Source organism: Balaenoptera musculus, chromosome X (genome assembly GCF_009873245.2).
Source record: "Balaenoptera musculus isolate JJ_BM4_2016_0621 chromosome X, mBalMus1.pri.v3, whole genome shotgun sequence".
Lineage (NCBI taxonomy): Eukaryota > Metazoa > Chordata > Mammalia > Artiodactyla > Balaenopteridae > Balaenoptera > Balaenoptera musculus.
The window spans coordinates 5,213,029-5,239,209 of NC_045806.1; the positions used below are offsets into that span (position 1 = coordinate 5,213,029).

The 26,181-nt window shown below is 40.3% G+C and overlaps 1 protein-coding gene across 5 annotated transcripts in view; it reads right to left on the reverse strand.

Moving 5' to 3' along the window:
• Positions 1-26,181, reverse strand: part of PNPLA4 (patatin like phospholipase domain containing 4) — a 108,916-nt gene that overhangs the window by 20,175 nt on the left and 62,560 nt on the right. Inside the window, exons 7-8 of one of the 5 annotated variants that reach the window (XR_005018280.1) lie at positions 24,765-24,941; positions 21,640-22,494 (exon numbers count right to left, since the gene is read on the reverse strand). The exons of 1 other annotated variant lie outside the window; for it this stretch is intronic. Coding sequence is in view for 3 of the 4 variants with exons in the window: in XM_036839207.1 (XP_036695102.1) it covers positions 22,423-22,494 (72 nt within the window). In the remaining variant the exon portion in view is untranslated. Of the gene's footprint in view, positions 1-9,816; positions 9,972-21,639; positions 22,495-24,764; positions 24,942-26,181 lie in introns of those variants that run through there. 3 more of the 5 variants (XM_036839209.1, XM_036839208.1, XM_036839207.1) reach the window with 3 other exon arrangements.

The following is a 26,181-nucleotide window of genomic DNA, read 5'->3' on the forward strand; positions in this document are numbered from 1 at the left end:
CACAGTGATATTTCATAAAGCTGCTATCAGGATTAAAGGAGTTCATACACAGCAGTTAATTAGAGCAGTATTCACATGGGCAATCAATACTTTTATTTGTATACACAGAATTCAATAAATATTATCTGGCTAGTATTAAGTGTCATATTATCAAGGATATGAACTAACTTTTTTATTGGAGCATAGTTGATTTACAATGTTATATAAGTTTCAGATGTATAGTGATTCAGTATTTTTATAGATTATACGCCATTTAAAGTTATTATAAAATATTGTTTACATTCCCTGTGTTGTACACTACATCCTTGTATTTTTTTTCCTACCTAGTAGTTTGAACTAACTTGTTTTAAATCACAAGTAATAATTAGGCAATGAAGTGCCCAACCAAGGCCTTAACTTTATTCTCAAAAGTCTGTAGCTTAAAAATACTACAGAACGGCCCTCTAAGCATTCCTGCATGTGTCTTTTGGTGAACTCACATAAAAACACATTGCATATTTACCCAGGAGTGGGAATGCTGGGTCACAGAACAAGCATGTCTTCAGTTGTACATAGTTCCCAACAGTTTTCCAAAGTTTATTTTCCCAATTACATGTTTACATTATATTTTAGGTTCAGTCAAATGGTTTTCACATTAGCAATGTTGAGAAATAAGTCCTCCAGAATATAATCCATATGACAAAATATATTCCTATTAGCTCAAAAGCTTATTAGAATTAAGAGGAAATGTATCAGCATAAAAATGATAAAGAAATTACAAATTACATATCACTCTGCATTTGTATTGCATGAATCATTTAGAATATCTCATTATTTTAATTGCAACCAATTACTCCAGTCGGAATAGACACAGTAAGTATTATTATATATTTAGGAATAAATTAAATATATCATCGAATAGCTCATCCTAACATCCTGTTCTTGGATTCATTAAATGATCAAAGCTTCCATTAATGCTCATAGGAATTTCAAACCCACATAAATACATCATTAGGCTGAAGGTGAACATCTTTAAGGTAGATTTACCAGAAGGTTAGAATGTTAGGATGATAGTTCATGTGCATTTCTATTTTTATCACGTGCAGTTATGATATTACTGCAGCACTCATAGTGATTGCACCATCTGGAAGGTTTAAAGATAACTAAACATGAAGATGATATTCTGTAATTGTTTTATTGTGTTTTTATTGTATGTGAATCCAATATTGCCTTCATTTGACTCCCTAGGTAAATAAATAATTTTCCAATTTCTTAAAGTAGACAAATACATTTACTCAGTAAGAGAAATGAATATTTTGAAAACAATTTTGAATAGTAATATCCTGTGTTTGAGACAGAATTTCAAAGATTGTGGTATGAAATAATCATTGAATCTAATAATGTGCCTTTCTCCTTCACTTCTCCTCCAAAATTAAAATCCTTAGAGGTAACCTTCTATGATTTGGAGCTAGTATTATAAATTTATTACTTTGTTATATTTTGGTACTTCTTCCCAGCCTACCAGCACAGCATACTTAATCTGAGTTGTATGCAATGCGTTGTGTGGTTAACTCACTGTCTCAGTTAATGTGTAGGTTTGCTAATTATTTTTAGTTTGACATTTCACTTTCGCTGTTTAACCAGATTCTAACTACATCAACAGCCCACTTTTAGCTAAATTCATTCTCTTCCTGTGTTTTCCAACTGCCTTTTTTTTTATCAGTGTCCTCTTTTGTTTGTACTCTTTCTTGTGCATCTTTAAATTGGGGTACATTAATTTATAAAGATTAAGAAACAAGTCTTACAAAAGTAAAAATACATTTTTCACAGGCTTAATATTGGGGTAACTAACCAGTTTAGCTTCATTGTTTGGAATTTGTGCCTTTCTTTTCCATTGTGGATTTAGAAGTGGATAGAAACTAAATCCATTTGGAACATAAGCCCAGTGTTGGTCTAAACTTCTTCACAGGTGGTTTGTATCCTAATCCATGAAAAACCCAAACCCCTTGTCTTAGTTCATTTGGGCTGTTACGAAAGAATACCATTTGCCTGGGTGGCTTATAAGCAACAGACATTTATTTCTCAGATGTCTGGAAGCCTGGAGGTCCAAGATTACAGTGTCAGCAGATCCAGTGTCTGGTGAGAACCCACTTCCCAGTTCATAATCTTCTCACTCACTGTGTCTTCTCTCTGGGGTCTCTTTTTTAAGGGCACTGATCCCATTCTTGAGGGCTCCACCCTCATGATCTCATCACCTCCCAAAGCTCCCACCTCCTAATCCCAACACATGGTGGGTTAGGATGTCAACATCTGGAGCTGGCAGGTGGTGGGGACACAAACATTCAGTCTACAGAACACATTTTAATAACACAAAGCATTATTATGAAGGAATCAGAATGCCATGGCAATATTCATTTCCCCACAACGTTGTCATTTCTCAGAGGAATACCAACAATGATATTTTATACAATTTTGGTATACAATAGCTGTTTCTAAAATAGATGTGCATTCTGGTGCCTAGTTCTTGCATTATAAGAAAGTCCCATTTTTATATAAGCAAAACTCAAGCACCCTAACACTGTGTGACTCGTGTTTGTATCTCGGCTTTGGTGGGAGGGAGCTGCAATGGTAAGAAGAGCTTGGAGCCAGGCGGATGTGGGTTCAGGAGCAAGCTCTGGCATGGGGCTTTAAGTCCATCCCTTTACCTCTCTAGGCTACCATTCCATCCACTGTGGGACAGAGACAATAAGACTTCAAAAAATATCTGTAAAGCACTTAGCAGAGTGGAAGGCAAATTGCCCTTCAAAATAGCTGTAGCGATTGACAGCCTTCCAGGGCCATGTGGGGATTCCACTGAATCCTCTCCCTCGTGGCCCATAACCAAGCAGCTGCTAAGTTCCTACTCTTGGATCTAGAGTAGAGTGAGGAAGGGCGGTATGGCTGAAGCTTAGACGGCGCAGGTGGGTGGGTGATGAGAGATTATGCTCGATGATGCTGACGGCCCAGCAGGGTCTAGTTCATGGAGAGCCTAAGGTCGTATTCAGTTAAAGCCAGTCTTTACCCTACAGGGCGAGACCTTTGAGCATGTTCTTCCCTCTGTCTGGACTTCTTTTGTCTCATCTTCACTCACTCCTCCCTATTCTCTCTGCATCTTTACATGTCTCATGCCAACTCCTATTTCAAGTCTTAATTCAACATCAGCCTCCCCAAGATGGAACCTCTTTTATTTTTCTGTGATGCACTTCATCTAGTCCTTTTTAAATCCCTGCTTCATCACAGATGTGATGCTCTTCAGAAAACTTGGCTTATACCTGTAATTGACTTTGGGGCCTCTGGGTGAATGCACATGGACTTAGATTCAGACATTCGTCACACAATCCTGCAATAGCTTTTTAAAAATGTGTCTGCTTCTCCCATGCTCTTGGCATCCCAGACAGGACTGGCTTCGCCACACTACCATCCTTTCCCCACTCCTCCACCACTCTCTCTGATTAACTGCCCCCTTCCCCTTCTAAGACCTCTGTCCCACCAGCCTTGGGCCTTCCTTTGACAAACTCACTCTCCTACTTGAGGACTTGGGTATCGTTCCTTATGGGAACACGCCCCAACAAATACTGATTGAATGACACAAGAATGTGAAAAATATATGGAACACAGGGCTGTTCTTGACATGCCTTGAATGAGCTGTGTGTACAACTTAGTGTATTGTTGTTTCAGCTACTATTTACAACTTAGTTCATCATTATTTATGCTACTGCTGCTTATAATTTGCTTCCTTTTTCTTCCATTTCCTTTTTAGTGACTTTTCTAGTTTTCCCTACAGACATATTTAATCATAGATGTTGTAGCACTTAATTAATTTCTATTGACTATGGTCTAAAAATACCTAACACGTAAATGCAAGGTCTACTGTTTCCATCAGTGACTTCCTTGGCAAATATTGAGTTATTTACCCACAGAGCAGGAAATATAAACAACCTCATTAATCTCTACTCTGCCTGACCCAGGGCCCCCTCCTCCCAGACCTCAATGTAAAACTTATTGAGTATCCAGTCTCATATATTATTTACAGAGTACCATTGATTTATACAACTTTTCCTAGGTCAGAAGTCTGGTGATTCATTGGCCCCATATCCAGTTTGATTGCAGGAAGAGGAACCGTTTGCGAGACCACTATTTCCCAAAGCACGAAACTGTTGTAGTGGGTTTCTTCTGGTGTAGCCAAACAAGAACGCTCTGTAGGAATAATAACCTGAAACATGTGTGGACTGTTTGGCGAATAAATTCTCTAAGTAACAACTGAAAAGAAATTGCAACAACTATTAAAGTGAAAAGCCTTACCCAGAATCAGAAATTATTTCATCACCAATGCTTACATGAAGAAATTTGAAGGCCATATAGACATTTCTAGACCTTCCGGCAGTAGAGATATGAACAAATAGGATATGTACAGAACTACCTGCCACTTTTTGTATTAGACAAGTGCCCATTCCCTACTAAGAAGTCCACAGGAAACTTCTACTATTGCTTTCTTGTGCTTGTCTTAAAATACAGATATTAGCTCATTTAACTTCCTAAAGTTATCTGAACACATATCTTGGCTCATTCTGTATTTTTTTAAAAAATATTTATTTATTTGTTTATTTATTTGGCTGTGCCGGGTCTTAGTTGCGGCACGCAGGATCTTTAGTTGTGGCTCGCGGGATCCAGTTCCCTGACCAGGGATCAAACCCAGGCCCCCTGCACTGGGAGCATGGAGTCTTCACCACTGGACCACCAGCGAAGTCCCTCATTCTGTATTTTTTAATGTTTGCAAATTTAAAAAAAAATAAAATTTAAATAGTGCAGGAAAAAAATGCCATAATCTTAACACACATGGAAAAGAAAGGGTTAGCGGCAGTCTGGGAATCCGTTGTCTTTTTTTACTGGGGACACTGAGGAAAAGAATGAAAGGTGACCAGGGCAGTACTCCCTGTGAGCTTGTCAATGTCAGACCTCTTGGCAAACACTGAAATGGTACTTCCTTATGGTAGAGTCTATATCCTTCCACTTTTAGCAGAATGTAACTGGTCTACCTGGTATTGTTTATGAGTTTAGGGACATGGCTCCCCAGATGATGTTACATAAGTGATGGAAATAATCTGAGTATAAAAGAGGTGGTTCATGAAAGTAGTGGCTCCCTTCTGTATAGAGCATATGCTTCCACAATTTCACAAGCCTCGCTTAGAGACCTTGTATGTTAAACCTGGATCAGAGGGTGTCAAATGAAACAAAAAGGGATTCTACAAGTGTTAGTGATCCGAAACCTGCTTTGCCTGTGTGGCATTATTAGTGAAGTTTGATACTAGGTAAGATTTCAGAGTGAATCTCATTTGATAATCCAGTGCATCTTATCTTCATGCTGATTTTATTTTAGTAGATATTCCTCACCTTTGTCCATAAACACAAATATGTCATCTTAGTGTTTCGTACCATAATGTTCACTTAGCTCTGTCATATTTTTTTTAAAGAAGAAAGACTCCACATTAAAGCACAAAGCATCCAACTTTAGAAGATAAAAGAAGAAATAGTAGAGATAGGTTTCTTTAAGAGTAAACTTCCCTTTCCTCTGAGTTCCGTTTTTATCTCCTTTTTGTTTGTTTTTGGTCTATTCGTCTTGTTAAAACTTAGGCTATTTGGTCGTCCTGAGCTAGCCAGTGCATCTGGGCAGTGACACACTAAAATGTCACCTGACAGCTTTTGTTTTCTCATGGTGGACTTTAAAACAGAATCGTTTTCATCATAGTGAAAAGCAGACAGTTTTATTAAATATATGCATAAATGTAGTACACGTTTACACTAAACATTTTTATAAAATAAAAAGATTGAGACATTCCCACTTTCCAGAAACACCCTCAATTTCCCACTCCTGGCTGGCTTTTCTACCACAAGCACCCAAACCATCCTCAATTTATGAAATGACTCACAGGAGGGTATAATCACTTTGGGGCATCATGTAATGGTGTTTTTATCTCACTAACTCTTTCTGTGAAGTACGAACCAATCTCAGCTTTTTTTTCCGTACTGCCAAAGGAGTACATGCATTGTCCTATGTAAATGAAACAGTTTAATTTGCATAACCTTTTAAAATTTCGTCCCTTCTAAATTTTGGTGCCATTCAGCAAAGCTGTGTCCCCTTGTTCTAAAGTTCTCTACTGGGGAACAAAGTCTGTCAAAATCTGGCCTCGCTTTTTTTTTTTTTAATTGAAGTATAGTTGATTTACAATGCTGTGCCAGTCTCTGCTGTACAGCAAAGTGACTCAGTTATACACAGAGACATTCTTTTTTAAAAAATTCTTTCCCATTATGGTTTATCCCAGGAGATTGGATACAGTTCCCTGTGCTCTACAGTAGGACCTTGTTGTTTATCCATTCTAACTGTAATAGTCTGCATCTACCAACCCCAAACTCCCACTCCATCCCTCCCCTCCCCACCCTCCCCCTTGGCAACCAACAATCTGTTCTCTACGTCTGTGAGTCTGTTTCTGTTTTGTAGATAAGGTCATTTGTGTCATATTTTAGATTCCACATATAAGTGATATCATATGATATTTGTCTTTCTCTTTCTGACTTACTTCACTTAGTATGATCATCTCTAGGTCCATGTTGCTGCAGATGGCATTATTTCATTCTTTTTTATGGTTGAGTAATGTTCCATCGTATATATGTACCATAGTGGCTGCACCAATTTACATTCCCACCAACAGTGTAGGAGGGTTCCCTTTTCTCCACACCCTCTCCAGCATTTGTTATTTGTAGGGCTTTTTGATGATGGCCATTGTGACTGGTGTGAGGTGATACCTCATTGTAGTTTTGATTTGCATTTCTCTGATAATTAGCAACACTGAGCATCTTTTCATGTGCCTGTTGACCATCTATATGTCTTCTTTGGAGAAATGTCTATTAAGGCCTTCTGCACGTTTTTTGATTGGGTTGTTCGGGGTTTTTTTGTTGAGTTGCATGTGCTGTTTGTATATTTGGAGATTATAGCTCTTATTGGTCGCATCATTTGCAAATATTTTCTCCCATTCCGTAGGTTGTCTTTTGGGTTTTTTGTTTGTTTGTTTGTTTGTTTGATGGTTTTCTTTGCTGTGCAAAACCTTGTAAGTTTGATTAGGTCCCATTTGTTTATTTTTGTTTTTATTTCTATTGGCCTCACTCTTTTTCAGATTACCTTTGTTCCATCCTCTCCCTTGTCTCCACCTTGGCCGTGTTGAAACTGTCCCCAAGCTTTGTCACACCGTGCACCTTCATTAAGTTCCTTGACTCACCCCAAGAGAATGAAAAATTTACAATGCATTTGGTAAGTTTTTAACCCTTCAAGACCAGTCAATCCCTTCCTGCCTTCTCTCCCCACAATACTATGTAGTTCCATTCTCTCTCCCTTCCCCTGAGGAAGTAATACTTAACCATTTGCATGTTTTCCTTTCTGAACTGAGAACCTCAAAGGTAGAGAAGGAGCCTACATCATCTTTCTGTTCCCAAGGTCAGCGCAGACTCAACAGAAGTGCAGTCAATGAATAAAGAGTGAGTGAATATATGGCAAGGAGGTTAGTGGACAAATGCCCAGCCTCCATATAATGTAAGGAGAGAGGGGTCGTGATTCTTCTTGTACATGTAATATCTGCCTGGGCACTACTGTCTGCAGTGTCCGGAAACAAAACATTAAAAACAAAAAAAACTCCACAGTGACACAAACCATTGTTCAGAGACTGTTTTTACAAAGACAGAAATGAATTAGCTCCTTTATCAATTCTCAAAACATGCCATTTTATGCTAAAATATGATGCCATTTTAATGAGATAGTTGTCATACTTGAGGTAATTGTGTCTATCCACAGAATAAAATTGTTTCTATAATGGAAATCAAACAAAATACCACAAGATGTACGTGTTCACTCAGCCTGAACTTCCTGAAATACTTTTCTTGAGATATCATTGGTGTTTTACACTTTCTCTGTCCTCGTCGTATAATTATGCATTATACAGATGGAATATCAGTTACAGAAATCGTTTCTGAATGTTACAGGGAAATTATGTGCAAAGTTCTTTGAGTTGATTGTGAGCTGCTGTTAAACTTGTCTGGTTTTTTAATGTGTGGAAGGGCATGTTGAGTGGTGATAAAACTGTGCATGTTTACGTGGAGTTCTGTGCTTGTCCCATCTTAGCAATGGAAACTGAATTGTTCTCCCCCTGCCCATCCTGTCTTTCATGCACATCATTGCAAATGCACTGACCAGGGGGGCTGAGTCTCCAGTTATTTTTACGTACTCAGCACCCAATACACTGATTGTGTGTTGCATAGTATGTGCTCATTAATTTTTTAAAATGAATTAATGTAGTGAAGAGAAATGCAGGCTCTATAGATGAAGAAAACTCAAATATACCAACAGGTTGATAGTGATAAATTAAAAACAAAATAATTTCTTTTTTTTTCTTTTCACATTTCAGTATGTCTTCACATTTCTAAAGGTTAAAAAAAAAACCCTCTCAGGACCCTCGGCTCAAATCGTAGCCCAGTTGTGTTCTGGATATCCCCTGGGAGCCTGTTAGAAAGGCAGATCCTCGGTCCTCTCTCCAGAGCTGCTGAATCTGAATTTCCAGCTTAACAAGATCCCCATGTGTTTCATATGCACATTTAAGTTTGAGAAGCACTACTGCAACACATTTTGTCTTAATATCTAACAAAATGTGTCTCCATTAAGAAAAGATGTACTTGATACTGCTAACACCACTTTCAGTTTTCTTACTGTAAATTCAAAATACTGAGAAATACTTGGTGGAAAGTGTCACTGCCTATGGTACTGGACCATGGAGAAGGTCACATTTCAGACAACCTAGAAGGCGGTGAAGAAGCAGCCGTGTGGCTTTCTGGGGAAGAGCATTCTGAGAAGCAGGCATCGTCCATGCCTTGGAAGGGTGACTGGAGTGTCCAAGGGTCAGCTCAGGGCTTATGTGGCTTATTCCATGGGTGGAATGAGCAAGAGGAGAAGAGTGGCGAGAAGTCACGGAAGGGGGTCACGTAGGGCCTTGCAGCACTTTGTAAGGACACTGACGTTTACTGGCAGGAACATGGTGAACCACGGGAAGTTTGGGCCAGAGGCTGGCATCATCTGTTCTGTGGGTCTCTGCCTGCTGTGTTGGTGGTCATCTGTAGGAGGGAAAGTTTGGAAGGAGGAATCCAATTAGCCTGTGACTGCTGTCCCCCAGGAGGGCAATGGTGATGCTCTAGAGAGGGTGGGGAAGGAAGCAGATGCTTTGTGTCCTTGGAAGATGGATGCTATAGGGCTTCAGAAAGCAATGCATGGGTGGCTATGAAGAAAAGAAAGAGCTCACAGATAGTTCCTGAGTCTTGGTCTGAGCAGAGTTGACAGAAACAAAGGTGGAGAAGAGTGCAAGGGAAGCAAAGACCTTTTCTTTTTCCTTTTTCCGTGTATGTGTGTGTTGGTGGGGGGGGGCGGGATTATGGCGTGGGTGAAGTGATGAGGACATTAGCTTTTTTTTAAAATTAATTAACTTATTTATTTTTGGCTGCGTTGGGTCTTCACTGCTGCGTACGGGCTTTTCTCTAGTTGTGGCGAGTGGGGCTACTCTTCGTTGAGGTGCGTGGGCTTCTCATTGCGGTGGCTTCTCTTGTTGCGGAGCACGGGCTCTAGGCGCGCGGGCTTCCGTAGTTGTGGCTCGCCGGCTCAGTAGTTGTGGCTCACGGGCTCTAGAGCGCAGGCTCAGTAGTTGTGGCGCACGGGCTTAGTTGCTCCGCGGCATGTGGGATCTTCCTGGACCAGGGCTCGAACCCGTGTCCCCTGCATTGGCAGGCGGATTCTTAACCACTGTGCCACCAGGGAAGTCCCGACATTAGCTTTTGACATGTTGAGATTAGGATGAGTAGTTTCTTCTTCCTCATGGCTGAATAAGCCATTTGTGACAACATGGATGAAACTTGAGGGCATTCTGCTACGTGAAGGAAGTCAGACAGAGAAAGAAATGCTGTTATGTGGAATCTTAAAAGGCAGAACTCACAGAAACAGAGAATAGAATGGTGGTTGCTAGGGCTTTGGGGCATTGGAGAAATGGAGACATGACGGTCAAAGGGTACAAACTTCCTAGTTACGAAGATGAGTAGAAGTTCTGAGGTCTAACGTACAGTATGGTGACTGTCGCTACCAATTCTGTATTATGTACTTGGAAGCTGTTAAGAGGGCACATCTTAAATGTTCTCACCATAAAAAGGGAATGGTAATTATGTGAGGTGATGGAGGTATTAACTAACCCTACTGTGGTCATCATTTCACTATATGTATGTGTATCAAATCATCACCCTATACAACTTAAACTTACATTATTTTATACGGCAATTATGTCTCGATAAAGCTGGAAAAGAAGATGGAGATGAGTATTAGGCATCCATGTAAAACTACTAATAGAGAGTTGAATGCATGAATCTAGCATTCAGGGGAGAGATACAACCTGAAGATAGAAGTATTATCGGCAGACAGGTAAGGTTTCAAGCCATCAGGCTAGCTGTGATCCTGGAGGGAGTACATGTAGATAGGAAAGAATAAATATTCATAGACTAAGACTGGACTACCGCAACGTTTCAAGGTTGTGAAGGTAAGGAAAAGAGACGAAGGAGCCTGGGGAGAAACACCCAGTGAGGGAGGGAGGAAAAGAGCAGAGAGCAAGTGGCCAAGGTACGCACTTGAGGAAAGCTTTCCAAGGTAGGGAAAGTGATGCTTGTATCAAATGATGCTGGTGGGTCCATTCCACGGAGGACTGAGTTTGGCATTGCCTACAGCAGCACGGAGGTCACTGGTGACCTAAGAAACTCCAGTGTCGCTGGAGAGGTGTGAAGAAATCCTGGTTTAAGAGAAACATGGAAAAGAGAATTAATCGGAAGGTGACAAAATAAATCATTTTTTCCCGAGGTGCCTTAATGTCAAGGAGGGAGCTTTGGGGGCAGTTCCTGAAAGAGAAGGTGGGCATAGAAAGAGATTTGTTTTCCCTTTTAGCGGGGTGCAGGGTTATGCTAGGGAGAGTCATAGCCCACTTCTGAATGGAGGGCTCTAGTTCAGCATGCACATGGATAACCACAGAAAGAGAGGGAGAATCGCGGGGGTGATATAGAAGTCCATTCTGGTGTGTTTTCAGTCCTGGGAGCATGGGTGGTCTGAGGTCATGAGAGGGGACGGTGGGTGCTGTGGGCTTGAAGGCTGGTAAGTGGGTAGCCTGGAAGGCAGAGCTTGAGGAGTCTCTCTACTGATGGCGCGGATTTTCCCCCCGACATAGGAAGGTCATGAACTGAGACCAAGGATGGGGAGAAGGGATTGGACTACTGGAGCCTGGAGGAGAGAGGAGAAGGTGGGATCCTCTAGATCCCTGGAGGAGAGAGGAGAAGGTGGGATCCTCTAGATCCCTGCCAGTCAGAGTGTGGTCTGCACGCCAGCAGCATCAGTATGACCCGGGGGTTATGTATTTATCACCAGCCTCTCCTGCACTGAACAAACCAGAATCTGCACTTTAACAAGATCTCCAGGTGATTTCTAAGTTCTCAGATTTGCACTCCATTTGTAGCTGTTCTACATTTTAGTTTTCTGAAAAAGATAAAAAAGGAAGTTTTTAAGAGTTGAATGTACTGCTTTGAACTATGCTTCTTTTCACTATAGTCATCAGATTTTCCCATCAGAGTTAAGCAAACATCTGATAATATAATGGATTCCCCATCCTGTGTGTGTGTGTGTGTGTGTGTGTGTGTGTGTGTGTGTGTGTGTGTGTGTACATGTATGCATCGGATTGATTTTATTGTTTGAGCTGAATAAACTCAAAAACTCATCAGTAAATCTATGTGACCCCAGAGCCTTGACTATCATTTCTTTTCTTTTTTTGTTTGTGGCTTTATTTCCTTTTTTTTTTTTTTTAAACTGTTATTGCTTTATACAGATTTCCAACTTCTTCTAAAATTCTTGATTTAATTTTGGCCATTTACATTTTTCAAGGATATTGTCCCTTCTCTAAAATTTCCCAATTTATCTGTAGGGATTTGTACATGGTAGTGCCTTAAAAATCTTTCATCTCTTCTCTGTGTCTGCCATATTCAGTTCCTCATGCCTAATTGTATTGATTTCTTTTTCTGCTTTTTTTCATGCCTTTTCATTAAATTTTACATAGTTGTCTATTTTTTTAGAAGTATTTTTTTCTTTTTTTTAAACATTATTTATTTATTTATTGAATTTTATTTTTGGCTGCACCATGTGTTAGTTGTGGCACGTGGGGATCTTCATTGAAGCACGCAGGATCTTTCATTGCGGAGCGTGGGCTGTTCCTTGCAGCACACGGGCATCTCTTTAGTTGTGGCATGTGGGTTTTCTTTCTTTAGTTGTGGTACGTGGGTTAAGGGCGCATGGACTCTCTAGTTGTGGCGCGTGGGCACCAGGGCATGTGAGTTCTGTAGTTTGCAGCACGCAGGCTCTCTCATTGAGGCGCGTGAGCTCAGTAGTTGTGGTGCACGGGCTTAGTTGCCCCCCACGGTATGTGGGATCTTAGTTCCCTGAACAGGGATCAAACCCACGTCTCCTGCATTGGAAGGTGGATTCTTTACCACTGGACCACCAGGGAAGTCCCGAGTTTTGTCTATTTTACTGATTGATTCAAAGAATAATTTCCTGGGCTTATTTATAATCATTCAGTTTTCTTCTTCTATTTTATGAAATCTAAAAAATTATTTATAACATCTGTCTAGTAGACAAATTAGACAAATTTTCTTTTTCAGTTCAAATCATTTATTTATAGATATATTTTTTTCCTAACACAAAACTGACCACTTACTTAAGTCTTAAGTATTCATTTCTGTGTTTTAAACTTTTAGACACATTCATTTGTGATTTAGATTTGGAGCAAATTTAACTACGTTGTTATCTACTTAGTCAACAGTGTGGTCTGGTTAATATACCAAAGCCATTCTCTGTGAAATGTCAAAGCAGGGCTGTGGTTTCAAGAAACTTACAGTTTTATTTTACTTAAATAGAGGTGTAGCATACTTGCTAATATTATTTGTATGGATAGCTTATTCCTTTTTTATTTAGTAAAATTAGACTGTACATGTAGGAACAAGGAGGGACAAGCAGTTATTAGAGAGTACCTGTGTGACATTTGATAGCTCTCTGCAAAGATGTTTTCCTGTGCGTTTATGTGCAGACGCCATCCACCTACATGTATTTAAATTAGCCTCACAGTATATATGTACTGTCTTAATCACCTGCTCTGTTTGCTTCTTCTCAGTTCAATAGTGGAGAAAGTGATGGGGTTAGGGAGCCTGGAATTCAAATTCTCAGCCTGTCCCTGTGCTTTGTAACAAGAAGCACATTTCTTATCCACTCTGAAAGGCTCCCCCCTCCCCAAGTATTTTCTGTGGAAGACAGAGATAGTCACACCTACCCCCCAGGGATGATGTGGAGATCGTGGTGCTGAGCAGTTTCTACCTTAGGAAATAGGTATCGGTGTCAATGGTTGTTTTACAAGCATCGCCTGTTATACCTTAGCTTGCTTCGATCCTTATTATCATAAACATTATTTCTAAATCCCTCAATAGGCACTTTGAGTATTTATCTGACCATCTTTGCATTTTCTAGAAGTCCAATTGGTCAATAAAAGGCCTGAAAGGGTTTTAAATTGATAACCCTTCTGAAAATTCAATAGTTGATATGATAAACAATACTTGACATTATAATACCACATTTTCATAGGTGAAACAAATCCTGTCGTTTCAATATGAGCTCATTTGAATGCCGGGAGTTTAAACATCTATTCTTCAGGAATATTGAGTAAGAATATACCCATGAAAAGTGAGTCCATGTAGCTCTCTCCAACCCAGATTCTTTGAAAGAATTAGGCCCTAAAGTAATGATTTTTCTTCTGTGCATCTACATTACTACGAGTTTTAAGAAAATAGTCACTAAAATCATGTTTTTACTATTTTCTGGTGCACATAAACTACCTGGTTGAGAAGAAATAGGAAAATTTGATTCAAATTCATTTAATATATTTAAGATGAATTTTCTTTAAAAATGATTTTGGAAAATTTGGTGAATTGAATATATTCAAAGGCGGTAAATTGCCTTAGAAGAACTAACTGGTTTTCAGTAATTTGGCATTAGATGAATTAAATTGTGAAAATTTGGTTATTTAATAAATAGATTTAGAGCCACACAGTTTCATATACAGTAATTAATTAAATTTTATTAATTATTCACATTTTCCTTGTTTATTTTTGCCTTTTAATCTGTCAGGAGCAGAAAATGTTACATCTTCCAATGTCATGTTTCTGTTAATTTGCAAATTATTTTTTCTTTTTTAGGTTTACATTTCCCGGAACTCATTAGTTCCCACGTTTATCTATATTTAGTTCACTGTGCTTTTTCTGTTTTGTTCACTTTTCCTTTTTGTAACTAATTAAGCTGAAAGAATAGTGAATATATTTTTGATTTTCTGTATGTTTGCTTATATGAACTTGCCCCTAACTACACCTTTGACAAAATCCCATGTGCATCAATATGTAGCCGTTTCTGATCAAAGACATCACCAATTCCCACTGTCCTGCTTGCCCATCGTGTTCCAGTCACATCATGCTTCTAAAGGAGATGAGTGAATGAATGCAATTGATATTTTGCTTTCCTCTTTAACCCAACCTCCAAATTATTCATTCAAAAATATTTATTTATTGATGCTTTCTTTTTTTTTTTAATATTTTTTATTTATGTATTTGGCTGTGCCAGGTCTTAGTTGCGGCATGCGGGATTTTTGTTGCCTTGTGCAGGATCTTTAGTTGCAGCACGTGGGATCTTTTAGTTGCATAATGTGGGATCTAGTTCTCTCACTAGGGATTGAACCCAGGCCCCCTGCATTGGGAGCGTGGAGTCTTAACCACTGGACCACCAGGGAAGTCCCTTGATGCAGTCTTGAAGAAAACAAAGACTGGGGAAATAGCCAATATATACGTAAGCAACTGAATTAAAAGATACTTCATGATCAAGACAGTGTGGTATTGGCAAAAGAACAGACAAATGTATGAAACAGAACAGAGAGCTGAGAAATAGACCTTCACAAATATAGTCAACTGATCTTTGAAAAAGGAGTAAAGGAACCAACCACAATGGGGCAAAGATAGTCTCAGCAAAAAGATGGTGCTGGAACAACTAATTGGACATCCACATGTAAAAAAATGAATCTAGACACAGACCTTACACCCTTTAAAACATCAGCTCAAATGTGTCATAAACCTAAATGCAAATGCAAAACCAGGGGAAAATCTAAATGACTTGGAATTTGGTGATAGCATTTTAAAGACAACACCAGTCCATGAAAGAAATAATTGATAAGCTGGACTTCATTAAAATTAAAAACTTCTGCTCTTCAAAAGACTCTGTCAAGAGAATGAGAAGATAAGCCACAAGCTGGAAGAAAATATTTGCAAAAGATATTTGGTAAAGGACAGTTGTCAAAAATATACAAAGAACTTTTAAAACTCAACAATAAGAAAACAAACAGCCTGATTGAAAAATGGGCAAAATATCTGAACAGACATCTCACCAAAGAATATATGCACATGGCAGATCATCATATGTCATTAGGGAATTGCAAATTAAAACAATGAGACGCCACTGCACAACTCTTAGAATGGGGAAAATCCAAAACCACGATAACAGCAAATGCTGGTGAGGATATAGAGCAACAGGAACTGTCATTCATTGCTAGTGGGAATGAAAAGCAGTACAGACACTTTGGAAGACATCTGGATCGTTTCTTATAGAACTACTCTTACCATATGAACCAGCAACTGTGCTCCTCAGTATTTACCCAAAGGAGCTGAAAACTTATGTCCATACAAAAAAACTGCAAATGGATGCTTGCAGCAGCTTTATTCACAATTGCCAAAACTTGGAAGCAACTAAGATGTCCTTCAGTAGTTGAACGGGGGAAATAAACTGTGGTCCATTCAGACAGTGGAATATTATTCAGCAATAAAAAGAAGGGAACTATCAAGCCAAGAAAAGACATGGAGGAACCTTAAATGCATATCACTAAGTGAAAGAAACCAATCTGAATAGGTTACATGCTGTGTGATTCCAACTCTGTGACATTCTGAAAAAGGCAAAACTATGGAGATATTTTTAAAAACTATGGAGTCTATTTTAAAAAGGTATTTCAGGTAAGTGTTTTGAAGAAAATGCCTGAAGCTAATATGATAGGATGTAGGTAGAGGGGACAAATTTTGATCGGTTATACCTCTAAGGGTATTTAAATTCCTCTATTGTGGCTGAAAAGAGGCTGTCTAATATCCCAGGGTCTGCTGCTGCTGTTGTGGTGACAGTAGTATTGTTATTATTATATTGTTATCAAATTGTGTGTGAGTGTGTGTTCAGGTCAAAGAATATTTTCAGAATTATTCCTTTTTAAAAAAAATTACTATAATGTTCCTTATCACCTAACATAAAGATCCTTTTGGTGACTCAATGTGCATACACTTGCAAAACCAGAAATAGCATTCTCTGCTTCTAGGACTCACAATTTAATTTGTACCTATTAACAGACATTATTGATCACAGTATACATATTCTCTACATTTTCATTTATTTATGTTGACTTGTTCTGTCAAACACTGGGAAATGCAAACTGTATCTTTGCATTTCAAAATATATTTTGTTAAGTACATTTCAAATATATTTGGATGCTTTGTCATTCACCTCATAAATATTCATGACTATAATACCTCCATTGACATTTTGTCTTAATTGATGAGTGGTTTCGAGTTTTGTCCTTGAGATATTTTAGTATCAAATGTTTGAGCAAATCAAGCTTTCATCCCTCTAAGAGTCCTGGTTTTTTAAACCTTCTTTTTGTGCAGATGAATTGGGTAAAGACTTGGAAACATTCATTTTTTATGAATTTCAAAAAAGATTTCAAAAAAAGATAAAACTAGATAGAATTACTTAAAATCAATCTCAGATTATTAAAATAGAGAAAAATGAAAAAGAGAGAAAAATACTCATGAATAACCTGAGCTCACATTTTTTTAAAAAAAGAGAACGAATAAGTAAAAACACTGATGTACACAGTTTTTGGTTAAGATATTGATACTTTTCATTCACACTGCTTTCAAGTGTCTGATGAGATCATAGTTTCCATTTTACTATCTGATATAATTCCACCTTAGAGATTGTTATAGCATGACACGGTTCGTTTTATTGCATTTATGTATTATTTCACTTGGCAAATTGGTAAATGTTAGTGTTTGCACTCTTAGAGGTTTAAAAATAAATGCATGCAATGTTTTCAAGTGTACAATGTGCAAAAGGTACACAGAATTCATTTAACAACCATTATCATATTGGAAATATAGATCAAAATGATATATACATGTGCAGGTGAAAAGAGCATAGTTTTAAAACCATCAATATCATGTGGTTTTAGGAGTAAAATAAACATTTTATTCCTTAAACATCAACCACATAAACTCTATACATTTCAGTTTCAAATATGTGAAATCTAAGGAATTAGATGGTTGCTACTGTAGGCAAAAATAATGGCCTTTCCGACAAAGAAGTCCACGTCCCAATTCCCAGAACCTGTGAATATGTTCCCTTGGACAGCAGAGGGGAATTAAAGTTGCAGATGGCAGGAAGGCTGTTAATGAGAAGACCTTAAATAGGAGGAAGAGTGGATTATGCAGGTGGGCCAACGGGATCATAAAAGTCCCTCCATGTGGACGTGGGCGGCGGAGTCAGTGTTAGAGGTGACACCAGAGATTCATGGGGTCTTTGCTGGCATGCTGAAGACGGAAGAAGCCCCAAACCAAAACATGTGATCCACCTGTATAAGCTGGAAAAGGCAAGAAACGTGTCCTCGTATACGGCCTCCGGAAAGGACCTCAGCTTTGCTGGCCTATGAATTGTCAGCCCTGAAAAGCCCAAGACAGACACTGAACTCCAGAACTGTGAGAGCCTCTGTAAGTGTCTATCGTTTCTCTTGTTTATGCATTTGCACTTAGTAGGTTCACTTGCTTACAATTTAAGTATCTGCCTAAAAGCCAGCAGACCTTCTGGATGTCAAGAGTTGATCAACTTCTGTCCTCACAGCCACAGAGTCATGGTTAAGTCAAGAAATGGCTCCTGGGGGGAGGGGCCACCATTTGTACAAAACAGCTCTGTTGGAACTTCTTTTACACCCTCCATGCTGAGTTCAGACGGTCCATTTTTTAAAAGGTGACATGATTCCAGTTTTGCAAGCTCAAGGTTTGAGAGTTTCACTGGAAACGTTCTCTGTTCTGCTAATTGTTGTCACCGCTTGCTCACATCCGTGCTACAGTTAGATTGAAATACAAGGGTAAGAGCTTCATTATTTTGCTTTCTATTTATGATTTTCTTTTAGTTCGTAGTAGTAATGAAATGAAGCACACTTCTGGAGTTAGCAGAAAGTCTCCTAGATAATGACTTCCTTTAGGCATCATTGAATTTTCTCATTTATCAATGATTTTATGTGGGGTTTAGTAAAGCACCCCCTTCTCTGTGCGTTTGTCTGTGTATCTCCAGTCTTCTTGTTTTAAAATGTTAGTTCCTGTCAAAACTATTTATATAATTTTAAAATATTATAAAGCCCCACGTTTGTTTCCTGTTAGCATGCTATCGTGGCTATATTATGAAATATCATTATTTAGATCTGAAATTTTGACAACTGACCACAACTCTATTGATTTGCTCCTTCGCATTATAGGAAAAGATATTATTGGTTGCAATGATGCTGAGCTTTGAAACAGTGCTCCCTTGAGCAAATACGAGTCCTGGCTTTGCCTCTGTTTTAGCATCTGGTATTGGTTACAATGCAGTTTGGTACAACGACCCAGGGCTCCAGAAGGAAAGCAAACGTCAAGGAGGTTATGCAGGGACATTTTCCTCAGTATGTATTGCTCATACCCACCTAGATGTCACGGAAGGAGATTCACAGGTAACATGGAATCTCCTCTTGTGAAATTTAAGAATTTTTTTAGAGGGGGAATGTACTTTTAGTTTCTCTGACTTTGGTAAGAAACTTTGCACGTAAGAAAAAGAAGAAACTTACACTGAGTGAGTGGAACTATTTTACGGGCAGATCTATCTTCCTCCTGAAGTAAGTTTGAACATGGCTCCTTCTTTTATATGTATGTAAGGATGCTTTCTCCCTGTGACAAGTCCTCCTACCTTTTGTCTTTGCATATATCTTTTAAAAACAAAGGCTTCAGAGTTTTGCAAGCTCACAAAAATCTCTTCTGTTACAAATCTGAAACTTAAAGGAATTTTAAACCTATTTTTGGGTTCAATTCTTCTCCCATCCTCCTTATGTCAAGGTGACTTCAAGAGTGAGGTCTGTGTAGGTAATTAATTTATGCAATAGAGAAAAAGTTGATTGGCATTTTGGTCCCCAAATGTCCAGATGGCATTTTTGACTGAAAAATCGACAAAGGCACTGATAGGTATTTTAGGATGAAAGGAAAAGGAAGCCATGTCTGCCCTGGTTGATGCCCCCTTTGAAGGGGAGCCTGCATTTATTATTTTTATAGGAAAGGAAGTAAGTTTGTTGGGCCGCCATCCTTCCCCATGTTTGTCATCCTCATAACAACTTCAAAATAAGTCCTATATTCATTTGACAGATGAATACATTTTGGTTCAGGAGATTAAGTGATTTACAAGCTAAGAGAGGATTAGAATTTGGGTTTGTCTTTCTGTAAAGTCCGGGCTTTTGTGTCTGTCTTCTCTCTTATTTTCTGTCAGAGAATAAATATGATTAACTGGGCAACTCACTTCATTGTACGGTTTGCAGGGATTCACAGACCAACCATTTAAAGCTCCCTCTTCCTCTAGGAAAACTAGAGAGGATGGAGTTAAACAGATAAAAATAACACAGTCATTTTAGAAATCTAGATATGAAACAGGAATAGATGCACAAGGGAAGATGATGTTTGATTATGATACATAATGGGTTCCTGAAACGCTTAAATGTAATTAAAGATATAAAAAGGATAGAGGGAAACGTACAACCATTATGAATGTACAGCACTGTGTCAGTTGATTTTTTGAGACATAGCACTAGCTACAGCCTCTTGTCCGTTAAAAAAAAAAAGAAAAAAAGAAGACTCAAAAGAGAGAAGGCAGCTTAGGAGGACAAAGACAATGTAAATATGGAGCTGGGTTCAGGCAGTGTTGGTGGGGAAAGGGAAGGAGTGAGGGAAGTAAATATAGTGGAGGGAGCCTTAAAGGAGACCCCCTGAATGACAGAAACACTCTCTGGGGTGCTCGGTAAGTTTCACGACTTCACTGGCAATCTAATACAAATGAATACAAGTCAATGGCAGTCTATATCCTGGAGATTTAGTGTATTTAATCCTGTTTTGCAGGGAGTCATGAGTCCAGAATGTATGTTCGGCAGTACCTTCAAGAAAGCAACGTTTCTCTTGATGCACCTGCTCTGATACTTTACTCATCTGACTACACAAATGCGCCTGCAACTGATAGGAGGGTCCAGTTATGCTGGATTAAAGATTCCAACGTAGTAGAGAGCCTGGAACCTTCCCAGAGTTTCTCCCGCTTTCAGAAGTCACAAATTCAGATTGACAAGAGCATTTCTAAAAACTAGAGTCTTGGCGTTTGTCTAGCTTCAGGTAAATGATGGTGGTGGTCATTACTGTGAGAGTTTGAAAGTCACATCTCTTGCTCCAGAACGCACTTCATGAAAGGATGCTGGACTATTATATACGGTAAGGAAAAAAAAAAATCTTAAAGGTATACTCCTTTTCTTTCGAGAAAAAAAAAATTGCAATTTTTAATCTTAAAAACACTGCTGGAATTCCGAAGCAGTGACAAGGTCTTTTATGTGTCTATCAGTGAGAGCAAATAAGCATAAAAGGAAATTATACGTGCATTACAACTCTAGCGTGAGAGCAGGGTTTCTTAATTTCAGCACTGCCGACATTTGTGTCTGGACACTTCTCTGTGGAGGGCCTCCCTGTGCATTGCAGGATGGTAAGCAGCACCCCGACCTCCACCCGCTAGATGCCGTAGCGGCCCCCCTCCAGATGATACACCCAAAACGCCCCAGACATTGTTGACTGGCCCATCGTGGGCAACCCTGCCCCAGGTGAGAACGAACCCCCGTTTTGGAGAGATGACATTGTTTCTTTTGATTCTGCTCTTAGGGAGACTTGTTTTCCTTTTCTCACATTTCTCATCATCCGAAAGCTTCCTACTCTCACTTCCCAGAAAACGTAAATTCCCTGAGAACAGGAAGCTTGTCCAACTTGTATAGCATACTCAGAGCTTATCAGCTTTAGTAAATACTTTGTGAATAAATGGATAGAAACAAAATCAAAATAAATCTGCTCGTGCTCTATCTGGGTGGATAAAACATGTGATTTCATTAACAATACGTTTAAATCTATGCAAGTTATTCAGCTTTGTATCAGATGGAATTTTATGGATTAATTTTACAAATAATAGAAATCTTTCACTTTTACCCAGTGTCCTTTCTCCTAATTGGGTTAGAAACTCATCTAATGACCATTGTATGCAAGAGAAATAAGTGAGAAACATAACAGACGTGGTGATTGCTTTGCAATTTATAATCTGGGGGAAACTACAGAATCGAGGCATACTGTCCATCGATTGAAAGGGAAAAAGCAATGCCCACATTTAAACTGTCGTTTGGCTCTGCTTACTTTTCAGTGGGATGTTCTGGGGATTGAAATGACGTGTTCTAACACACGGGAAGACATCCGTGGTGAAGGAGCTCACAGGCTTCAAGAGGAAATGGAGGAATGAGGGCAGCTGCGGGACACGCTACCCAGGAAAGCCAGAGGGTCGAGGGTGGGAGCAAAATGAGGGCGCGACGGTTATTAAATCCAGTCACCGAGGGTGTAGGGACGGGAGTGCTAACCTCAGTCGGAAGCTAGTCGTTGCAAAGCTCAGAGGCCAGGAGCAGAATTCCCAACAGTATCTGAACTGTAACGTGTTTATCCGTGAGACTGTGGAATAAGGGCTGGCAGGTTTGGAAACAGCAGGCAGCTATTGCTGGGGGCTCCCAGCAGCAGAGAAGCTCCCCATTGCTGGAGAGCAGGGGTGGGGCAGGAGCTCAGCCTTCCTGGGTGCCAGCGCTCCAACCTGCATGCAGACGTGGGGGCTCAGAGTCCGGCTGCCTCAGAGGGCCGTGAGGGGCTCTCACCTAAGTGTGTTCTAAGACTCTCGGGTGCCTAGTTTGGGGGGTGCGTGCTTATTTTCTCTGCAGATTTCATCCAGCTGTAGTAGAGCCATGAAGTGAGGAACGTCTTGGGCTGCAGTGGCCAGGAGGCACGTTGCAGCCCCTGCAGGCTGGGCCGTCTCCCTTCAGCTCATTGTGGGCTCAGAGACACACGCACTGTCCGTTGCCTTTGGGGGCCCAAGGGTAACTTGGTCCCGTTGTTCTGGAACGAGGGAGAATGGAAAGAGAAAGGGATGGAGGGAGAGAAGAATATAATGGGAGAACAGAATATACTTTGTAAACATAAAAATCTTAGATCGTTCATGGATTTTATGCTGAAGTTAAAAGTACAGATTACCCAGTTGCAAATCCAAAGTATGTGCAAAGTCACTTCCTGTCATTGTTTTATGGATTCCACAACGTTCTGAGTGTAAACAGCCCTCCCCGGAATTTTTCAGACAGAACTCCCCAGAACAGAAGCATGCTTCATCTGCATGGTGCCAATACTCCAGCTCCTGGAGCGGACAAGACGTGACGAGCTCTTACGGAATGCCATTTAATAAGAATTATTTCCAGTCGCGATGTGACGGTAGCTTTCTACAAATGTAAGTCATTATGTTTTCTTTGACTATACATGTATTCAGCTGCACTTCGGGGAGAGCAACGCTTCCCAAAATATCCCCTCAAGACAGAACTTCCTGGCGCCGTATTTCATGGCTGAACAACCCAAGTGGGAGTTTCCTCTTGCTGTATCTATTCAATTCTTACCCTTTCATTTCTCCTCCTTTAAAACCCTCTTCCTTCTCCCATGGCTCTCCTGAAATGGCTCTCTGGGGTCACTTGTGACTCTCCACTCCTCCTGGACTTCTTGGTCTCCGCCTGGCCTCTGAGGATTCAGCTGCCTCTCTGTTCCCTCCTCGTTGGGACCACGTGAGCCTGAGCGACCTTCCTGCTGCCTCTCTTATGGTAAAGCTGACATCGTTGAACTCCCCGGATCCTTGAACCCTGGCTCTCTGCCTGTGCCCCAGCTGCGGCGGGCTTCTCCCTACAGCTCCACCGGCAGTTAACAGAGCTACCAGACTCCTTGCCCTCCCGGTCTCCCTCTGTCCACTCTTGGTTCCTCCCGAGGGCACTTCACTTGAATACACCCCTTGCACATGAACCTGGTTCTGGGAGAAGGTGACACGCCCTGTCTGTCTCCTTATCCTTCATCTCTGCCCCTCCTGTCGCATCTTTGGGTCTGGTCCTCTCCTGGTGAGTGCGTCCCCCCCACTCCTTCAGAACTCTCACCCCTCCCACAGTTCTATCCATGGCAACACAGCCTAAATAGAGTCCTCAAATCTAACCTTTCTCCCTGAGCTCCCAACTGGGTTATTTTCAGCCGATGCCAACAGTACCCACTTTGCATTTGTACAAAAGCAAATCTACGCCACCCAGACCCCCGTTTCCCAAGGACGCATGGTCGTCGTTGTTTATCCTGTCCTTCCTCTTTTCCTCTGCTCTGGCCCAGAGCAGCCTTCTGTGCGGTGCTGAGGTTGGAGTGGGATTTGGCCGGTTCAGTTCTGAGTTGCATCTACCTTAGGCTCGAACTTACAGACTCCAGGCCCCAAGGGTAGGGTGAAGGCGCCACTGAAACCCAAACCCAAATGAGTGGTCATAGCCCATCGTCTCTTGAGCCAAAGCAGCTTGAAAGCTCCAACACTCACCTGATTTCTCTGGGTTTTGGCTCTTCCCCAAAATGACTAGTCTGGCAATGCCATGGGGTCTTTTTTTTTTTTTTTTTTTTAGTTTTAGAAAAAGTTTTATTTTATAATGGAGTATACTTGATTTACAATGTTTTGTTAATTTCAGGTGTACAGCAAAGTGATTTAGTTATACATATACATGTATCTATTCTTTTTCAGTATTTTTTCCCATATATAGATTATTACAGAGTATTGAGTGGAGTTCCCTGTGCTATACAGTAGGTCCTTGTTGACTATTTTATATATAATAGTGTGTATCTGTTAATCCCAAACTGCTAATTTACCCCTCCCCACCTCTTTCCCTTTGGTAACCATAAGTTTGTTTATGTCTGTGGGTCTGTTTCTGTGTTGTAAATAAGTTCATTTGTATAATTTTTCTTAGATTCCACATATAAGTGATATCATATGATATTTGTGCTTCTCTGCCTGGCTTACTTCACTTAGTATGATAATCTCAAGGTCCATCCATGTTCCTGCAAATGGCGTTATTTCATTCTTTTTCATGGCTGCATAGTATTCCATTGTGCATATACACCACATCTTCTTTATCCATCCCTCTGTGGATGGATCCATAGGGTCATTGCAGCTCTTGGATGCTCCTAAGAAGCCTTTAGAAGGACATTCAGCGATATCTGTTCTCCACCATTACTTTAATTCAGACCCTCACATCCTCTCACGGAATTATAATCATCTCTGCAACTGGTTCCTTAAGTCTTGTTTCGTTCCCACTCGGTGATTTCAGACTTACCTTCCTGAAATGTCACTGTGACGCCTTCCTCCTTCCACACTCAGGAATCATCAGTGTCTTTCCACCATTCAGGGAGTCCTCACACGGTCCTCAGGCCGGCCAGGCCAGCACAAGCTTATTTCCAGGACATGCCCTAGTCTTATCTCCCGCGGTTCACCATGCTGCATTTAGAAGACGCTTCAGATAAACGAATTACACATTAGCCTGGGCTCTGCTTCCAGATATCTTTGTACAACCTGTTCCTTCTGCCCAGAGAGGTCCTCTTGCGTCACCAGCCAGGCTAGCCCACAAAACATTCCTACACACACGCACACACACACACACCCCATGCAGGAAAGTTCTCGCTGCTTTCTTTTCTCAAGACTTGTTATCTTCTACATGCCAACTGGTATTGCAGAGTTCTTTGTAATATAGCTATCACCTCCTTGAATACTGGAGCTGTGCACCGCCATTTGGGTACCCCTTCTCACCCTACTACACGTGGCACAGTGCATATTACACATGGAGTGATCCACCCTTAATTTGAAGCTACCCTTTTTTTTGAAAACTATTCTAGCATATATGAATTTATCTATGTATGCCTTTTTAACAATGAGGAAAATGTCAATGCAGGTGAGTGGCACTCTTACCAGGGTTAATTAGGCACTAACCCCATTAACAGCCAAGCAAACCAGGTGCTTAAAAATCCTGAGGAGGGGTATAAGGGAAAAAAAAAAAGGAAGCCTAAATAGAAGTGGACTTTTAGAATAGACCTTGGGAAAGGAGATGCTGAGAGAAAGCAAATCCAGGTCTTATAACTGTCTTCCTGTGTCTGTTAGGACGGGAGAACGCTCAGATCCCAATAAGGGGGACCAAGGGAATTCCCTGGCAGTCCAGTGCTTAGGACTTCGTGGCTTTCAATTGCCGAGGGTGCAGGTTCAATCCCTGGTCAGGGAACTAAAATTCCACAAGCCAAGTGGCCAAAAAAAAAAACCACAAATAAGGGGAACCGAGCATGTGTGTGTCAGCACAAAATTAGCATGGGCAGAGCTAAGGCTATAGACAAATTGGAATTGCAGGCTGAGTCGGTTAAAAGCAGTTTGCACTTGGTTGGTTGTCCATTTAAGCAGTCACAGATTTCTCTGGGACAGTAGTAGCAAACCAGCAGACAAAGTGTAATAACTGCAAGTCTTGAACTCGAAAGGCCAAGAACACCTGGCTCAAGGAAAAGACAGGAAAATTATGTCCCTCTTTTACCATAAAGGATGCAACTTCTAAGCATTAACTTGAAGCCCAAGGAAGAACAGATCTCATGAGCAAGAGATGGAAAATGGCAATCAGTGACAGAATTCCCCTTACTTCTATGTTAATACCGTTAACATGCCCTGCAGGCAGTAAGCTGGCTTGTTTTATTTTAATGAAAGATTGTAACCATCTG